Consider the following 19,983-nt stretch of genomic DNA (forward strand, 5'->3'; position numbering starts at 1 on the left):
TACAGTATATCTGTGTAAAAATTAGCATTAACAGTTTTTTTCTACTTTTCCCAAAACAAGTTCTGTCAGCGTCTGTGTATGTATGAAGCATGATAGAACCTGTTTTGGGAATATTAGAAAAAAGCTGTGGATACACAATACAAGTGTGGCTTTTCAAATTACGAGAGGGTTATTTTTCTGAGACTAAGTTTACTGTACTTCTTCCTGGGCTTACTAATGGCTTTAATAGGCAGCCTCACCCACCCCCAATCCCACCCCCGTGAGACTTGTGATTTCAAGGACTGGGTGCACTGCTTAGTAAATGACAAACACAACATGGGCGGTACACTATGTAAATAAATGGCTCATGCTGGCTTTGGTTGGAGGAAAGTAACCCAGAAGGCACAGAAGACATGTTCATTTGTAAGACATGCCGTGAGATGCCTAGTGTGAGTGAGCCGTCAGTTCCCAGGTAGCTCTGCTAATTATGGGTAGTTTTTTTTACATAAATACGTCTTATATGCATCGCTACAAATAGGATGCACACGCTGCTTCTGCTGATTAAAATGATATGCAGCATGTCTATATTGAGTGTGAGACTGTGGCTGCATCTGCTTAAGAAATTCTATGTTACAGTGTTTTCCTGGCTCGGCCAATTCGTAATGAAAACTGATCTTTTCCTGTGTTCATAATTCTATTGAATGCAAGGTTCTTAAATGTACAATATGAAAGTAAAAAAAAAAAATAATATAGTGTAATAAAAAGAAACCTCACATGAGCATGGCGCCCGGTACACCTCACTGCTAGTCCACGACACCTGGTGATACAGATGCAGACTCATGTGTAAATATAAGCAGTTCAATTGGTTTTGCTTATCCTGTATTGTCTATGGGACTTGGATGCTCACATAACCCTAACACCAATCGACCACTGCTTTAACACATAAGTTTACATCTGTATACACTATCTTTATTTATTGATTTATTGATTTATTTTTTGGTTCCAACAGAGAATTAAAATTTCCTACAGCGTACCTGAAGTCCAACATTCTTTAGTAAATCATGGTATCTATGCTTACTGTACGCTATACTGTACACTTCAAGTTCCTGATTGACTCTCTCCATCTGACCGTTGGACTGTGTCTGTAACATTACAGTTGTCACTTGCCAGGGCTTGCTAGAGTACACTCTTACAGTATGATTACTGTACTATACCTATATCCATCCGCCGCTATTCGCTCTACAGTACTGAGTTAGTGGAGCATTAGCCACCCAGTGGTGAATATGTGCATTGCATGCTGTGTATGTTGTCGTTCCCTAACGTGCCTTTCCATGCCACACCTCAATAACCTGAGCTATAGCTAAGTCGCGACAAATACATATTTAGATGGAGAAACTGCAACGATGAGGGAGGCTTCATCTGTATAACTACAAATAACTGCACAAATTTGAACTAATCAATGCAGAGCAACGATATTTGTAAATATGAATACAAATGTTATGTTTGAAGCTGCTGATAAGTCACTACCAACCTTGTCTACTGTTGGTGGTGGTAATAGGAGAAGAGGAAGATGTCGTTGGTCTGTCACTATTCTGCCTTCTACTGGACGTCCTGGAGTGCAGTTCTTTAGTGTTGTCTGCAAAGAACACATTTTATATAATTATGAGCTTTCATACACTGCTGATGTTATTGCTTCCTTAGTACAATCTGTTTTATTAATTTAAAGAAGAAACCATTGAACATTTACAAAGTCAAAAAGGCTGTAAACAGATAGGAAAAGAAGTATGATCAGTATTCCAGCAAATACAACCACATAATCATAAATGCAATGCTTGGTCCAAAAGCATACTACAAAACCGCAATTGACAGTGCATAAACATAGGGAATACGAAAAGTTAAGTAGTAGAGAGACATAAAAAGCAAAGATAGAGGAAAGTAGAGGGGAAGAAAGGGAGTAGGGAGTCAACCATGACAGTTACGTAATACCAGGTTATGTGGGTGCAAGGTGTTCTCTATAGGCAGGTGTGTCTTTAAAGGCCAACCAGTTATACCAAGTAGCTGTAAAATTAGATAGAGGTGATTTCATGAAAGATGATAAATCATCCGTTAATATGTAATAGTCTATCCTTTGAAACCAACTAGAGATGGGAGGGCATAATGTGGTTCTCCAATAACAGGGTTTTATAGCTTTTGCAGCATTCATCAAATGCCGAAGCAAAATTTTCTTGTATACTGAAATGGGCATCTCCATTATGTTAAATAGCCAGAAATCAGGTGTTTCAGGCAATACAAGACCAGTAATTTGATTACAAGATTGCTGTTTTGCTCGCTAGTAGCTGGTCAAGACTGGGCAACTTCACCAAGTATCTAAGGGCTTGGCCAGTCCCTGAGTACACCTCCAGCAGGTGGCAGGCAAGTGAGGGTATATCTGATTAGTTTGCAGTGGGCATCTGTACCATCTGGCTAAAAGTTTGTATTGGGATGCCAACACTTGGAGGGAGGAGGAGCTACCAAAGGTGTGATTAAAAATACAAGTCCACCGATCGTCCGTAAGGTTTTTGCACAATTCATCCTGACATGCCAAGACATAAGAGGGAGGATCAGTGTTTATATGATCAAGACATAAACGGTACAATTGTGAAATCAAATGTCTAGGAGAGTTTTCAGCTATACATAAAGATTGCGATAACCCTACGCAGCCCCCCTGGATCATTGTGTTGCCTTGAGGACCACGTTTGAGACCTCTATTCAAGAAGATTCTCATCTGCTCCTGAGGCAACATTGTCTTGTCTGTATTCATTTGTTCTGCACTTCTACAGTAATTTACAATTTGTACAATCAGTTCAAAAACTGAAAGCTAAAAACTGGCTTTATTGAGCAATGACAACTCTATTGTTTGGGGCACTCTTGAAAATATATTTATTTAAAACTTTACTTTTAGTATAACTTTAAATGACTTACATAGACATAACAACATGCAACATATATATGATAAAAACTGAATATATCATGTACTGGGTATCTAGTTTATTAGGAATTTAATTATTCCTATTGTATCCAAACTTATATCCTATATACCGTATTTGCCGGCGTATAAGACGACTTTTTCCCCCTGAAAAACATGCCTCCAAGCGGGGGGTCGTCTTATACGCCGGGTGTCGTCTTATACGCCGGGCGGGAAGTCGCCCGGCGTGGGAAGTCGCGAAACAGGGGTGTGGCCTAGCATAAGGGGGCGTGGCCTCGCTGGCGGACCCCCGTTTTCAGCAATGGTGGTTGAGAAGATGATGTTGGCTGCCCCCCCCCCACTTCCCCCGTGAAGTGCCTCTATCTGTACGGTGAGTGTACGGGTGAGTCTGTGTGAAGTCCGGCTCCTACACAGGGACAGGAGCCAGGTGCTGCACGTATTGTTACAGTGCAGCACCCGGCTCATGTCACTGAGCAGGAGCCGACATTCAGCAGTGACAGGCGGACATCGGCAGCACTTACAGTATAAGAGATTTGGTATTCATAAGAAGGGGGGGGGGAACAGCGGCTTAGGCAGGGGGGACAGCGGCAGCACTGCAGGGAAGCTGCAGGTGAGGGGGGCTTAATACTGGTACTACAGGGCAGACCAGACAGCTGCTAGTGACAGGGAGACGGCAGGGACCAATCCAATCAGGCTTTGTATACAGCCAACAGCCAACCACTGTACTGCACCATTGTACAGTACAGTATAGCATAGCAAAATGTCCAGCAGTCAAACCCCTATCAACCCTATCATGGCAACAGCAAAAAGAAAGAAATATGATGCAAGTTTTAAACTTAAAGTTGTAAACTTTGCCATGGAACATAATAATTGTGCTGCTGCAAGACAATATGGAGTAACAGAAAAGATGGTTCGGGACTGGAAATCAAATGAAAAAGCATTAAAGAGTATGCCAAGGGGTAAGTGTGCATTAAGAAGAGGCACCCCACTGTGGCCAGAACTCGAAAAACATGTAGCAGACATGGTGGCTCAGCATCGCCAAAATGATTGGAAATAAAACTGTCCATCAAAAAGGTGAAAAAACTATTTTGATAAAAACAACAGGACATGAGAAGTCAAGTTTTACAGTGGTACTAGCATGCACAGCTGATGGCAACAAGCTGAAACCTATGATTATTTTTAAAAGGAAAACAATGCCAAAACTCAAGTTCCCTGCTGGTTGTTTTGTGCACGTGCATGAAAAAGGCTGGATGGATGAGGAGGGTGTGAAACTATGGCTGGATAATGTATGGAGCAGACGACCAGGTGGTCTACTTCAAAAACGTAGTCTACTTGTGTGGGATATGTTCAGGGCTCATTTAACTCCCACCACCAAGGAAAGGCTTGCGAGAATAAAAACAGATGCAGCAGTTATTCCTGCAGGATTGACATTATTGGTACAGCCCCTGGATGTGTGCCTAAACAAGCCGTTTAAAGATCGCATTCGAGAACAGTGGAATGAATGGATGGTTAGCGGCGAAAAGTCATACACGAAAGGAGGAAACATGCGTGCTCCACAGTTGGATGTTTTGTGCCAATTTGTCATAAAAGCCTGGAATGATATTGATGCACAAACAGTAATCAAGTCTTTCAAGAAGTGTGGCATATCAAATTCATTAGATGGTATGGAGGACGAGTACTTGTGGCAAGATGAAGAGGATGCTGAAGCTGAGGCTACATCATCTGGCACGGAATTAGATCCATACGATGACTGCCTTGCAACTGTATCACAAGATGTCATTGATGAACTTTTAATATCAGATGACGAACAGGAGTTTGAAGGCTTTTAAAGGGAAACTGTCACGCCAGCAAACTTGCTAGGGACTTACCCGGCACTTGCTCTCTCCCACTGGGGCAGATGTATTAAGCCTGGAGAAGAGACAAACCTGAGATAAAGTGGAGACAAACTGGAAGGAGACAACACACCAGCCAATCAGCTGTGTTTGAAATATAACAGTTGGAAGTTGATTGGCTGGTGCGCCATCTCCCTCCAACCCACCTCCACCCCATCCCAAGTCCATCTCCTCGTCTGGCCCAATACATCTGCCCCTCTATTTGTTATCTTCCTTCTATCATTGACAGTTCCAGTTTGGTTAACATCTTAGAAAACAAACAGCATGGCAGCTCCCATAGGTTTATTGTTCCATTCAGCTTTAGTTAATTAGCCTCTGGCATTTACGGTACTATTGGCTGGTATAATACAGGTTTGGGAGGGGCCTTAGCAACCCTCACACTCAGGGCCGTTTCTTGGGGCAGGCGAGCAGTGCAACCGCACTGGGCGCCCGCCGCGGCACTAACTATGGCTCCCTGCTTCCCCCTCCTATTTCTCCCAGAGTAACCCGCTCGGGGGGCAGAGTTTCACGGAATGACGCGGTTGCGTCGTTACGTCACGACGCAACCCCATCACTCCGTGAAATCCCCCCCACCCCCCGAGCGGAGTACAGAGGGGGATCTGGTGAGGCGGGCCGAAGAGCGGTAATCGCCTCTGTAAGTACTCTCTCTCTCTCTCTCTCTCTCTCTCAATGTGTAAAATGGGGACACCTGCCGTAATGTGTGGGGATTTAATGTATCAAGGGCATTGCGGTGTGTGGCATAATATGGTGCAGGGGGTATTACTGTGTGGGGCTTAATATGGTAGAATTTTTTTTTCCCTGTGGTGGTCGTGATCTGTTGGAGCAGGGTCAAAAACTGGATTGTGAGGTAGTCTTTTCAGACGAGGCCATGCCCATTTAAATGAGACCACACCCATTTAGATGAGGCCACGCCCCTTGCCAAGTGCGCGCGCAAGTTGTTTTTTTTTATCTAGGTGTGTGTGTGTGTGTGTGTGTGTGTGTGTGTGTGTGGGGGTGTGTGTGTGTGAGGGGGGGCACATTTTTTAATGTCATGGGGGGGCACATTTTTAAATCTCGCACTGGGAGCCAAATTGGCTAGAAACAGCCCTGCTCACACTATTATGAATATTCCTTTGGGAGCTCAGCAAGGTCCCCATAAACATGTTACCTATCCCGTGGTTTTGTTGATCCAGTGTTTATACTCTTGATGTGCCTGTAATACTCCTATGTTTGTGAGTATAATTTTTATCTCTGTTTTACGGATCTATTAAAAGGTTATACACGAGGAGGTGGCGCCCGCTGTTTTTCTTCTAGTCTTCTACAGTGTGTTGCCAGAGTTCCTCTGGGTTGTGGGCTGCCTGCCTGTGTTTCTGAGAAATCAAATCAAATCTGATGTTCTTTTACGTTTTATTTGGTGTGTGGAAGGTGTGCGGAAGAGGGGGTAGTCTTATATGGCGAGTATATAACAAACTCTATATTTTGAGTGGAAATGTTGGGGGGTCGTCTTATACGCCCAGTCGTCTTATACGCCGGCAAATACGGTATATATATATATATATATAAAATAAGATTTTACTCACCGGTAAATCTATTTCTCGTAGTCCGTAGTGGATGCTGGGGACTCCGTAAGGACCATGGGGAATAGACGGGCTCCGCAGGAGACTGGGCACTCTAAAGAAAGATTTAGTACTACCTGGTGTGCACTGGCTCCTCCCTCTATGCCCCTCTTCCAGACCTCAGTTAAGGAAACTGTGCCCGGAAGAGCTGACATTACAAGGAAAGGATTTTGGAATCCAGGGTAAGACTCATACCAGCCACACCAATCACACCGTATAACTCGTGATAAACTTACCCAGTTAACAATATGAACAACAAACAAGCATCACTCAACTGATGCCACATAACATAACCCTTTAGTAAGCAATAACTATATACACGTATTGCAGAAAGTCCGCACTTGGGACGGGCGCCCAGCATCCACTACGGACTACAAGAAATAGATTTACCGGTGAGTAAAATCTTATTTTCTCTAACGTCCTAGTGGATGCTGGGGACTCCGTAAGGACCATGGGGATTATACCAAAGCTCCCAAACGGGTGGGAGAGTGCGGATGACTCTGCAGCACCGAATGGGCAAACTCAAGGTCCTCCTCAGCCAGGGTATCAAACTTGTAGAACTTTGCAAATGTGTTTTAACCCGACCAAGTAGCAGCTCGGCAAAGCTGTAATGCCGAGACCCCTCGAGCAGCCGCCCAAGAAGAGCCCACCTTTCTTGTGGAATGGGCTTTCACTGATTTTGGATGCGGCAATCCAGCCGCAGAATGAGCCTGCTGAATCGTGCCACAGATCCAGCGAGCAATAGTTTGCTTTAAAGCAGGAGCACCCAGCTTGTTGGATGCATACAGGACAAACAGCGAGTCAGTCTTCCTGACTCCAGTCGTTCTGGTAACATAAATCTTCAAAGCCCGGACTACGTCAAGCAACTTGGAATCCTCCAAGTCACAAGTAGCCGCAGGCACCACAATAGGTTGGTTCAAATGAAAGGATGACACCACCATTGGCAGAAATTGCGGACGAGTACGCAATTCTGCCCTATCCATATGAAAAACCAGATAGGGGCTTTTACCTGACAAAGCCGCCAATTCTGACACACGCCTAGCCGAAGCTAAGGCCAACAGCATGACCACTTTCCACGTGAGATACTTTAGCTCCACGGTCTTAAGTGGCTCACACCAGTGGGATTTCAGGAAACTCAACACCACGTTAAGATCCCAAGGTGCCACTGGTGGCACAAAAGGGGGCTGAATATGCAGCACTCCCTTAACAAACGTCTGAACCTCAGGCAGTGAAGCCAGTTCTTTTTGGAAGAAAATGGATAGGGCCGAAATCTGGACCTTTATGGACCCTACTTTTAGGCCCATAGTCCCTCCTGACTGTAGGAAGTGCAGGAATCGACCCAGCCGGAATTCCTCTGTAGGGGCCTTCCTGGCCTCACACCAAGCAACATATTTTTGCCATATACGGTGATAATGCTTTGCTGTCACGTCCTTCCTAGCCTTTATCAGCGTAGGAATAACTTCATCCGGAATGCCTTTTTCCGCTAGGATCCGGCGTTCAACCGCCATGCCGTTAAATGCAGCCGTGGTAAGTCTTGGAACAGACAGGGCCCTTGTTGTAACAGGTCCTGTCTGAGAGGCAGAGGCCATGGGTCCTCTGTGAGCATTTCTTGCAATTCCGGGTACCAAGTCCTTCTTGGCCAATCCGGAACAATGAGTATTGTTCTCACTCCTCTTTTTCTTACACTTCTCCGCACCTTTGGTATGAGAGGAAGAGGAGGAAACACATAGACCGACTGGAACACCAACGGTGTTACTAGTGCGTTCACAGCTATCGCCTGAGGGTCCCTTGACCTGGCACAATACCTTTTTAGCTTTTTGTTGAGACGGGACGCCATCATGTCCACCTGTGGCAGTTCCCATCGATTTGCAATCTGCGTGAAGACTTCTTGATGAAGTCCCCACTCTCCCGGGTGGAGCTCGTGCCTGCTGAGGAAGTCTGCTTCCCAGTTGTCCACTCCCGGAATGAACACTGCTGACAGTGCTAGTACGTGATTCTCCGCCCAACGAAGAATCCTGGTGGCTTCTGCCATTGCCACCCTGCTTCTTGTGCCGCCCCGGCGGTTTACATGGGCCACTGCAGTGATGTTGTCTGACTGAATCAGCACTGGTTGATTTCGAAGCAGAGGCTCTGCTTGACTCAGGGCGTTTTATATGGCCCTTAGTTCCAGGATATTGATGTGCAGACAAGTCTCCTGACTTGACCACAGCCTCTGGAAGTTTCTTCCTTGAGTGACTGCCCCCCATCCTCGGAGGCTTGCATCCGTGGTCACCAGGACCCAGTCCCGTATGCTGAACCTGCGGCCCTCGAGGAGGTGAGCACTTTGCAGCCACCACAGAAGAGACACCCTGGCCCTGGGGGACAGGGTGATCAGCCGATGCATCTGAAGATGCGATCCAGACCTTTTCTGGTTTGTGTCCAGAATCATGCCCAGGAAGGGCAGACGCGTCGTAGGAATCAGCTGCGACTTTGGAATATTCAGAATCCAGCCGTGCTGTAGCAACACTTCCTGAGAGAGTGCTACGCTGATCAGCAACCGCTCCCTGGACCTCGCCTTTATGAGGAGATCGTCCAAGTATGGGATAAATTGTAACCCCTTGCTTCCGAAGGAGCACCATCATTTCCGCCATCACCTTGGTAAATATTCTCGGTGCCGTGGACAGGCCAAACGGCAATGTCTGGAATTGGTAATGACAGTCCTGTACCACAAACCTGAGGTACTCCTGATGAGGTGGATAAATGGGGACATGTAAGTACGCATCCTTGATGTCCAGAGACACCATAAAATCCCCTTCCTCCAGGCTTGCAATGACCGCCCTGAGCGATTCCATCTTGAACTTGAATTTCTTCAGATAAATATTCAGGGATTTTAAATTCAAAATGGGTCTGACCGAACCGTCCGGTTTCGGTACCACAAACATGGTGGAATAGTAACCCCCTCCCTGTTGAAGGAGGGGAACCTTCACTACCACCTACTGGAGATATAGCTTGTGAATTGCTGCCAACACTACCTCCCTTTCCCTGGGGGAAGCTGGCAGGGCCGATTTTAGGTAACGGTGAGGGGGCGTCACCTCGAATTCCAGCTTGTATCCTTGAGACACAATTTGTATAGCCCAAGGATCCACCCGTGAGCGAACCCACTGGTGGCTGAAATTTCGGAGACGTGCCCCCACCGCTCCTGGCTCCGCCTGTGGAGCCCCAGCGTCATGCGGTGGATTTAGTGGAAGCCGGGGAGGACTTTTGTTCCTGGGAACTAGCTGCATGGTGCAGCTTCTTTCCTCTACCCCTGCCTCTGGCAAGAAATGATGCACCTCTGACTTTGCTTTTCTGTGAACGAAAGGACTGCATTTGGTAATACGGTGCTTTCTTTGGCTGTGAGGGAATATATGGCAAGAAATTTGACTTCCCAGCCGTAGCCGTGGAAACTAGGTCCGAGAGACCGTCCCCAAACAATTCCTCACCCTTATAAGGCAACACCTCCATGTGTTTTTTAGAGTCGGCATCACCTGTCCATTGCCGAGTCCATAAGACCCTTCTGGCAGAAATCGACATTGCATTTATTCTAGAGCCCAGCAGGCAAATGTCCCTCTGGGCATCCCGCATATATAGGACAGCGTCTTTGATATGCCCTAGGGTCAGTAAAATAGTCTCCCTATCCAGGGTATCTAACTCCTCAGACAGAGTATCCGTCCATGCTGCTGCAGCACTACACATCCAGGCCGCAGCAATTGCTGGCCTCAGAAGAGTACCAGAATGTGTATAAACAGACTTCAGGATACCTTCCTGCTTCCTATACGCAGGATCCTTTAGGGCGGCCGTATCCTGTGACGGCAGGGCCACCTTCTTAGATAAGCGCGTCAACGCTTTGTCTACCCTAGGGGAGGATTCCCAGCGTAACCTATCCGTTGGCGGGAAAGGATACGCCATAAGTAATCTTTTGGAAATCAGTACTTTCCTATCAGGGGAATCCCACGCTTTTTCACATAACTCATTTAATTCATGTGAAGGGGGAAAAGTCACTTCTTGCTTTTTCTCCCCAAACATATAAACCCTCTTGTCATGGACAGGGTTTTCCTCCGATATGTGCAATACATCCTTCATTGCTATAATCATGTATCGGATGGCTTTAGTCATTTTAGGCTGCAACTTTGCCTCATCGTCATCGACACTGGAGTCAGAATCCGTGTCGACATCTGTGTCAACCAACTGGGATAGTGGGCGCTTTTGAGACCCTGACGGCCTCTGAGCTGTAGAATCAGACACGGGTTGAGACCCTGACTGATTATCCAACCTTTTATGCAAGGAGCTTATGTTATCATTTAACATCTTCCACATATCCATCCAATCAGGTGTCGGCGCCGTCGGCGGCGACACCACATTCACTTGCACTTGTTCTGCCTCCACGTAACCGTCCTCGTCAAACATGTCGACACAAACGTACCGACACACCGCACACACAGGGAATGCTCTAATTGAGGACAGGACCCCACAAGGCCTTTTGGGGAGAAAGAGAGAGAGTATGCCAGCACACACCCCAGCGCTATATAACCCAGGGATTACACAGTAATTTAGTGTTTACCCAGTAGCTGCTGTTTATGATAATTTACGCCTAAATTTATGTGCCCCCCCTCTCTTTTTACCCCTTTTCTACCTTGATACTGCAGGGGAGAGCCTGGGGAGCTTCCTCTCAGCCGAGCTGTGAAGAGAAAATGGTGCTGGTTAGTGCTGAGGAAGAAGGCCCCGCCCCCTCAGCGGCGGGCTTCTGTCCCGGGTCTGTGTAATAAAATGGCGGGGGCTCGTACATATATACAGTGCCCACTTGTATATATGTGTCTTTTTGCCAAGAGGTATCCTAATTGCTGCCCAGGGCGCTCCCCCCCCCCCTGCGCCCTGCACCCTACAGTGACCGGAGTGTGTGGGTAGTGTGGGCGCAATGGCGCACAGCTGCAGTGCTGTGCGCTACCTCATGTGAAGACATGAGTCTTCTGCCGCCGATTTCGATGTCTTCTTGCTTCTGCCGGCTTCTGACTTCTGGCTCTGTGAGGGGGACGGCGGCGCGGCTCCGGGAACGGACGACCAAGGTTAAGATCCTGTGTTCGAACCCTCTGGAGCGAATGGTGTCCAGTAGCCTAAGAAGCGCAACCTAGCCACAGTTAGTAGGTTTGCTTCTCTCCCCTCAGTCCCACGTAGCAGAGAGTCTGATGCCAGCAGAAGCTCTCTGAAAATAAAAAAAACCTAACTAAAATACTTTCTTATTAGCAAGCTCAGGAGAGCTCACTAAAAGCACCCAGCTCTGGCCGGGCACAGATTCTAACTGAGGTCTGGAGGAGGGGCATAGAGGGAGGAGCCAGTGCACACCAGGTAGTACTAAATCTTTCTTTAGAGTGCCCAGTCTCCTGCGGAGCCCGTCTATTCCCCATGGTCCTTACGGAGTCCCCAGCATCCACTAGGACGTTAGAGAAATATATATACTGTGTTCCATCCATTCTGTGGTTTTGATACATCCACAGATTGTTACAGTCTACCAAAATGTAGCTTCTGGGATTACCCCCTGAGTCACACTAATTGATGGTAACAAATGTATCTATAACTAGCCTCAATCAGAAACAAAGTAAATCCAATTGTTTAGTCAATACTAACCACCTTTGTGGTATAGATATACTGAAATTGAGACACACGAGAGCTATAATCTCTGTCTTATGCGTTATGTTTCATTACCATGTGGGGGGTGGTGCCAGAAGATAAAGTTCAGAAAAAAGAGGGTACATCACATATACCTGGTTTCTGCTTTTGTAAATCTGCTGTAAAGCATCAAATTTACAATGAGAGGACCTTGTGAAGCATATGTATGTGACTCAAGACCTGCATCTGCTGTTAACTCTTTCTGTACCTAGATAGGTACTGGTTAATGAGAGTGCAGGGGAGGGATCCCTAGCTGTAATAAATATAAATATATTTAGAAATAGTTTTTTAATTTATACATGCCCAGCGAACAATGGGGGTCATTCCGAGTTGATCGCTCACTGTCGATTTTTGCAGCGCAGCGATCAGGTGAAAAAATGGCATTTCTGCACATGCATATGCCCCACAATGCGCACGCGTGATGTATGGGTACAAAGCCATCTGTGTTTGTACTCAGTTTCTAGCGAAGTTTTCCTTCACACTGACGGCCGCAAGAAGATTGACAGGAAGGGGGCGTTACTGGGTGTCAACTGACTGTTTTCAGGGAGTGTTTGCAAAAATGCAGGCATGCATGAAAAAACGCAGGCATGGCTGGGCATTCGCTGGGCGGGTGTATGACGTCAAATCCGGACACGAATAGGCTGAAGTGATCGTAAGCGCTGAGTAGGTTCAGAGCTACTCTGAAACTGCACAAACTGTTTTTGCAGAGCTCGGCTGCACAAGCGTTCACACTTCTGCTAAGCTAAAATACACTCCCCAGTGGGCGGCAGCATAGCATTTGCACGGCTGCTAAAACTAGCTAGCGAGCGATCAACTTGGAATGACCCCCAATATAACACAACCAATGATATTAGCTACTTTTGGTAAAGAGTTGGCAAAGAGTTTCAACAGTTGAAAAGATTGTAACTGAACTGATAATGGGGGTAATTCCAAGTTGATCGCAGCAGGAATTCTGTTAGCAATTGGGCAAAACCATGTGCACTGCAGGGGAGGCCGATATAACATGTGCAGAGAGAGTTAGATTTGGATGTGGTGTGTTCAATCTGCAATCTAATTTGCAGTGTAAAAATAAAGCAGCCAGTATTTACCCTGCACAGAAATAAAATAACCCACCCAAATCTAACTCTCTCTGCAAATGTTATATCTGCCTCCCCTGCAGTGCACATGGTTTTGCCCAACTGCTAAAAAAAATTCTGCTGCGATCAACTTGGAATTACCCCCAATGATCTTATATGTCAGTTGTGCCTAAACCGTAGCTATTCTAAATGAGAAAGAAGTTTTCACATGAAGGTAACATCAAAGGTTTCTGCCGTCAGCAATCATATTGTGAGACATCGAATTACCTTATATTGTGGAAGAATATTATTTCACACCCAAGGGAACTATTCAGCATCAGGACAGTTTACCTTGGCCCTCATTCCGAGTTGATCGGTCGCAAGGCGAATTTAGCAGAGTTACACACGCTAAGCCTACGCCTACTGGGAGTGAATCTTAGCTTCTTAAAATTGTGACCGATGTATTCGCAATATTGCGATTACAAACTACTTTGCAGTTTCTGAGTAACTTCAACCTTACTCTGCCTGTGCGATCAGTTCAGTGCTTGTCGTTCCTGGTTTGACGTCACAAACACACCCAGCGTTCACTCAGACACTCCCCCGTTTCTCCAGCCACTCCTGCGTTTTTTCCGGAAACGGTAGCGTTTTCATCCACACGCCCATAAAACGCCGTGTTTCCGCCCAGTAACACCCATTTCCTGTCAATCACATTACGATCGCCGGAGCGATGAAAAAGCCGTGAGTAAAAATACTATCTTCATTGTTAAATTACTTGGCGCAGTCGCAGTGCAAATATTGCGCATGCGTACTAAGCGGATTTTCATTGCGATGCGATGAAAAATACCGAGCGAACGACTCGGAATGAGGGCCCTTATTACCTCCATCACTTTTCTGTGCTCTTTCATCGGTTCCCTGGATACCGGGACACCGTCTGCAGAAGTATCTTCAGGTTCTCTCATCAGCAATTCGATGTCTCACTATATGATTGCTGACAGCAGAAACCTTTGATGTTACCTTCATGTGAAAACTTCTTTCTCATTTAGAATAGCTACGGTTTAGGCACAACTGACATATGAGATTATCAGTTCAGTTACAATCTTTTCACTTGTTGACATTCTTTGCCAATACATAAGTAGCTAATATCATTGGTTATGTTATTTCTCTGATGTCCTAGTGGATGCTGGGAACTCCGTAAGGACCATGGGGAATAGACGGGCTCCGCAGGAGACTGGGCACTCTAAAAGAAAGATTAGGTACTATCTGGTGTGCACTGGCTCCTCCCTCTATGCCCCTCCTCCAGACCTCAGTTAGAATCTGTGCCCAGCCAGAGCTGGGTGCTCCTAGTGGGCTCTCCTGAGCTTGCTAGAAAAGAAAGTATTTGTTAGGTTTTTTATTTTCAGTGAGATCTGCTGGCAACAGACTCACTGCTATGTGGGACTGAGGGGAGAGAAGCAAACCTACCTGCTTGCAGCTAGCTTGTGCTTCTTAGGCTACTGGACACCATTAGCTCCAGAGGGTTCGAACACAGGGCCTGACCTCGATCGTCCGTTCCCGGAGCCGCGCCGCCGTCCCCCTTGCAGAGCAAGAAGACAGAAGAGAAGCGATGAAATTGGCGGCAGAAGACTCCTGTCTTCATTAAGGTAGCGCACAGCACCGCAGCTGTGCGCCATTGCTCCCACAGCACACCACACACTCCGGTCACTGTAGGGTGCAGGGCGCTGGGGGGGGGGCGGGGGCGCCCTGGGCAGCAATTATACAACCTTTTGGCACTTAAAATACACATAATACAGTCTGAAAACTGTATATGTGTAAAAAACCCCGCCATTAAGTTACATAAAATGCGGGACAGAAGCCCGCCGCTGAGGGGGCGGGGCCTTCTTCCTCAGCACACCAGCGCCATTTTCCCTTCACGCTGGAAGCAGCTCCCCAGGCTCTCCCCTGCAGTATCCTGATACAAGAAGGGTAAAAAAGAGAGGGGGGGGGGGCACATAAATTAAGGCGCAAATAAGATATTTAAGCAGCTATTGGGTAAATCACTTTTTATAGTGTAAATCCCTGTGTTATATAGCGCTGTGGTGTGTGCTGGCATACTCTCTCTCTGTGTCTCCCCAAAGGACTTTGTGGGGTCCTGTCCTCAGTCTGAGCATTCCCTGTGTGTGTGCGGTGTGTCGGTACGGCTGTGTCGACATGTTTGATGAGGAGGGTTACGTGGAGGCGGAGCTGGGGCAGATAAGTGTGGTGTCACCCCCGACGGGGCCGACACCTGATTGGATGGATATGTGGAAGGTCTTAACCGACAGTGTCAACTCCTTACATAAAAGGTTCGATGACGCAGCAGCCTTGGGACAGCCGGGGTCTCAGCCCGCGCCTGCCCAGGCGACTCAGAAGCCGTCAGGGGCTCATAAACGCCCGCTAGCTCAGATGGTAGACACAGATGTCGACACGGAGTCTGACTCCAGTGTAGATGAGGATGAGACAAATGTACAGTCTACAAAAGCCATCCGATGCATGATTACTGCAATGAAAGATGTATTGCACATTTCTGATATTAACCCGGTTACCACCAAGAGGGGTATTATGTTTGGGGAGAAAAAGCAGCCAGTGACTTTTCCCCCATCTGATGAATTAAATGATTTGTGTGAAGAAGCGTGGAGTTCCCCTGATAAGAAACTAGTGATTTCTAAGAGGTTACTGATGGCGTACCCTTTCCCGCCAACGGATAGGTTACGTTGGGAAACATCCCCTAGGGTGGACAAGGCGCTGACACGCTTATCTAAAAGGGTGGCACTGCCGTCTCAGGATACGGCCGCCCTAAAGGAGCCTGCGGATAGAAAGCAGGAAGCTATCCTGAGATCTGTGTATACACACTCTGGTACTCTACTGAGACCTGCTATTGCTTCAGCCTGGATGTGTAGTGCTGCAGCAGCATGGACTGATACCCTGTCAGACAACATTGATTCCCTCGACAGGGATACTGTTTTGCTAACCATCGAACATATAAAAGACATCGTCTTATATATGCGGGATGCCCAGAGGGACATTTGCCTGCTGGCATCTAGAATTAATGCAATGTCCATTTCTGCCTGGAGATTATTATGGACTCGGCAGTGGACAGGTGATGCTGATTCTAAAGAACACATGGAGGTTTTGCCTTATAAGGGTGAGGAATTGTTTGGGGACGGTCTCTCGGACCTCGTATCCACAGCAACTGCTGGGAAGTCGACTTTTTTACCTCAGGTTCCCTCACAGCCTAAGAAAGCACCGTATTATCAAGTGCAGTCCTTTCGGCCTCAGAAAGGCAAGCGGGTCAGAGGAGCATCCTTTCTGGCCAGAGGCAAGGGTAGAGGAAAGAAGCTGCACCAGGCAGCCAGTTCCCAGGAACAAAAATCCTCCCCTGCTTCCACTAAGTCCACCGCATGACGTTGGGGCTCCACAGGCGGAGCCAGGTGCGGTGGGGGCGCGTCTCCGAAACTTCAGCAACCAGTGGGTTCGCTCACAAGTGGATCTCTGGGCTGTACAAATTGTATCTCAGGGATACAAGCTGGAGTTCGAGGCGACTCCCCCTCGCCGTTACCTCAAATCAGCCTTGCCAGCTGCTCCCAGGGAAAGGGAGGTAGTACTGGCGGCAATTCACAAGCTGTACCTCCAGCAGGTGATAATCAAGGTCCCCCTCCTTCAACAGGGCAGGGGTTACTATTCCACAATGTTTGTGGTACCGAAACCGGACAGTTCGGTGAGACCCATTCTGAATTTAAAATCCTTGAACACTTATATAAAGAAGTTCAAGTTCAAAATGGAATCGCTCAGGGCGGTTATTGCAAGCCTGGAAGAGGGGGATTTTATGGTGTCGCTGGACATCAAGGATGCTTACTTGCATGTCCCCATTTACCCACCTCACCAGGAATACCTCAGGTTTGTGGTACAGGACTGTCATTACCAATTCCAGACGTTGCCGTTTGGTCTCTCCACGGCACCGAGAATAATTACCAAGGTAATGGCCGAAATGATGATACTCCTTCGGAAGAAGGGAGTTATAATTATCCCGTACTTGGACGATCTCCTCATAAAGGCGAGGTCCAGAGAGCAGTTGTTGGTCAGCGTAGCACTCTCTCAGGAAGTGTTGCAACAGCACGGCTGGATTCTGAATATCCCAAAGTCGCAGCTGATTCCTGCGACGCGTCTGCTTTTCCTGGGCATGATTCTGGACACAGAACAGAAGAAGGTGTTTCTCCCAGTGGAGAAGGCCCAGGAATTGTCATCTCTGGTCAGGGACCTCCTGAAACCAAAACAGGTGTCGGTGCATCACTGCACGCGAGTCCTGGGAAAGATGGTGGCTTCTTACGAAGCAATTCCCTTCGGCAGGTTCCATGCAAGGATCTTTCAGTGGGATCTGTTGGAAAAATGGTCCGGATCGCATCTTCAGATGCATCGGTTGATCACCCTGTCCCCACGGGCCAGGGTGTCTCTGCTGTGGTGGCTGCAGAGTGCTCATCTTCTCGAGGGCCGCAGGTTCGGCATACAGGACTGGGTCCTGGTGACCACAGATGCAAGCCTCCGAGGATGGGGGGCAGTCACTCAGGGAAGAAACTTCCAAGAACAGTGGTCAAGTCTGGAGACTTCACTACACATAAATATACTGGAACTAAGGGCCATTTACAACGCCCTGAGTCAAGCAGAGCCCCTGCTTCAAAACCACCCAGTACTGATTTAATCAGACAACATCACGGCGGTCGCCCATGTAAACCGCCAGGGCGGCACGAGAAGCAGGATGGCAATGGCAGAAGCTACAATGATTCTTCGATGGGCGGAGAATCACGTGCTAGCACTGTCAGCAGTGTTCATTCCGGGAGTGGACAACTGGGAAGCAGACTTCCTCAGCAGGCACGACCTCTACCCGGGAGAGTGGGGACTTCATCAAGAAGTCTTCACCCAGATTGTAAATCGCTGGGAACTGCCACGGGTGGACATGATGGCGTCCCGCCTCAACAAAAAGCTAAAAAAATATTGCGCCAGGTCAAGGGACCCTCAGGCGATAGCTGTGGACGCACTAGTGACACCGTGGGTGTACCAGTCGGTTTATGTGTTCCCTCCTCTTCCTCTCATACCCAAGGTACTGAGAATAGTAAGAAAGAGAGGAGTAAGAACTATACTCATCGTTCCAGATTGGCCAAGAAGAACTTGGTACCCAGAACTACAATAAATGATCTCAGAGGACCCATGGCCTCTGCCTCTCAGACAGGACCTGTTACAGCAGGGGCCCTGTCTGTTCCAAGACTTACCGTGGCTGCGTTTGTCGGCATGGCGGTTGAACGCCGGATCCTAATGGAAAAGGGCATTCCAGATGAAGTGATTATTACGCTGATAAAAGCTAGGAAGGATGTGACAGCAAAGCATTATCACCGCATATGGCGGAAATATGTCGCTTGGTGTGAGGCCAGGAAGGCCGCAACAGAGGAATTCCAGCTGGGTCGATTTCTGCACTTCCTACAGTCAGGGGTGACTATGGGCCTAAAATTGGGGTCCATAAAGGTCCAGATTTCGGCCCTATCTATTTTCTTTCAAAAAGAACTGGCTTCACTGCCTAAAGTTTGTAAAGGGAGTGCTGCATATTCAGCCCCCTTTTGTGCCTCCAGTGGCACCTTGGGATCTTAACGTTGTGTTGGATTTCCTGAAATCACATTGGTTTGAGCCACTTAGGACCGTGGAGCTAAAGTATCTCACGTGGAAGGTGGTCATGCTGTTGGCCTTAGCTTCAGCTAGGCGTGTGTCAGAATTGTCGGCTTTGTCATGTAAAAGCCCGTATCTGATCTTCCATATGGACAGGGCAGAATTGAGGACTCGTCCCCAATTTCTCCCAAAGGTGGTATCAGCGTTTCATTTGAACCAACCTATTGTGGTGCCTGCGGCTACTCGGGACTTGGAAGATTCCAAGTTGCTGGACGTAGTCCGGGCTTTGAAAATTTATGTTTCCAGGACGGCTGGAGTCAGGAAAACTGACTCGCTATTTTAGAGATGAGCGCCGGAAATTTTTCGGGTTTTGTGTTTTGGTTTTGGGTTCGGTTCCGCGGCCGTGTTTTGGGTTCGACCTCGTTTTGGCAAAACCTCACCGAATCTTTTTTGTCGGATTCGGGTGTGTTTTGGATTCGGGTGTTTTTTTCAAAAAACACTAAAAAACAGCTTAAATCATAGAATTTGGGGGTCATTTTGATCTCAAAGTATTATTAACCTCAAAAACCATAATTTACACTCATTTTCAGTCTATTCTGAATACCTCACACCTCACAATATTATTTTTAGTCCTAAAATTTGCACCTAGGTCGCTGGATGACTAAGCTAAGCGACCCTAGTGGCCGACACAAACACCGGGCCCATCTAGGAGTGTCACTGCAGTGTCACGCAGGATGTCCCTTCCAAAAAACCCTCCCCAAACAGCACATGACGCAAAGAAAAAAAGAGGCGCAATGAGGTAGCTGTGTGAGTAAGATAAGCGACCCTAGTGGCCGACACAAACACCGGGCCCATCTAGGAGTGTCACTGCAGTGTCACGCAGGATGTCCCTTCCAAAAAACCCTCCCCAAACAGCACATGACGCAAAGAAAAAAAGAGGCGCAATGAGGTAGCTGTGTGAGTAAGATAAGCGACCCTAGTGGCCGACACAAACACCGGGCCCATCTAGGAGTGGCACTGCAGTGTCACGCAGGATGTCCCTTCCAAAAAACCCTCCCCAAACAGCACATGACGCAAAGAAAAAAAGAGGCGCAATGAGGTAGCTGTGTGAGTAAAATAAGCGACCCTAGTGGCCGACACAAACACCG

The 19,983-nt window shown here is 47.4% G+C and overlaps 1 protein-coding gene across 6 annotated transcripts in view; it reads right to left on the minus strand.

The window, feature by feature from the left end:
* LOC135051088 (uncharacterized) overlaps window positions 1-19,983 on the minus strand; it is a 277,359-nt gene that overhangs the window by 198,328 nt on the left and 59,048 nt on the right. For all 6 annotated transcript variants that reach the window (XM_063957262.1, XM_063957263.1, XM_063957259.1 and 3 more), the window contains one exon: window positions 1,511-1,615. In XM_063957262.1, coding sequence (XP_063813332.1) covers window positions 1,511-1,615 — 105 coding nt within the window. The remainder of the gene's footprint in view (window positions 1-1,510; window positions 1,616-19,983) is intronic.

Source organism: Pseudophryne corroboree, chromosome 2, assembly GCF_028390025.1.
Source record: "Pseudophryne corroboree isolate aPseCor3 chromosome 2, aPseCor3.hap2, whole genome shotgun sequence".
In the NCBI taxonomy this organism is placed as follows: Eukaryota; Metazoa; Chordata; class Amphibia; order Anura; family Myobatrachidae; genus Pseudophryne; species Pseudophryne corroboree.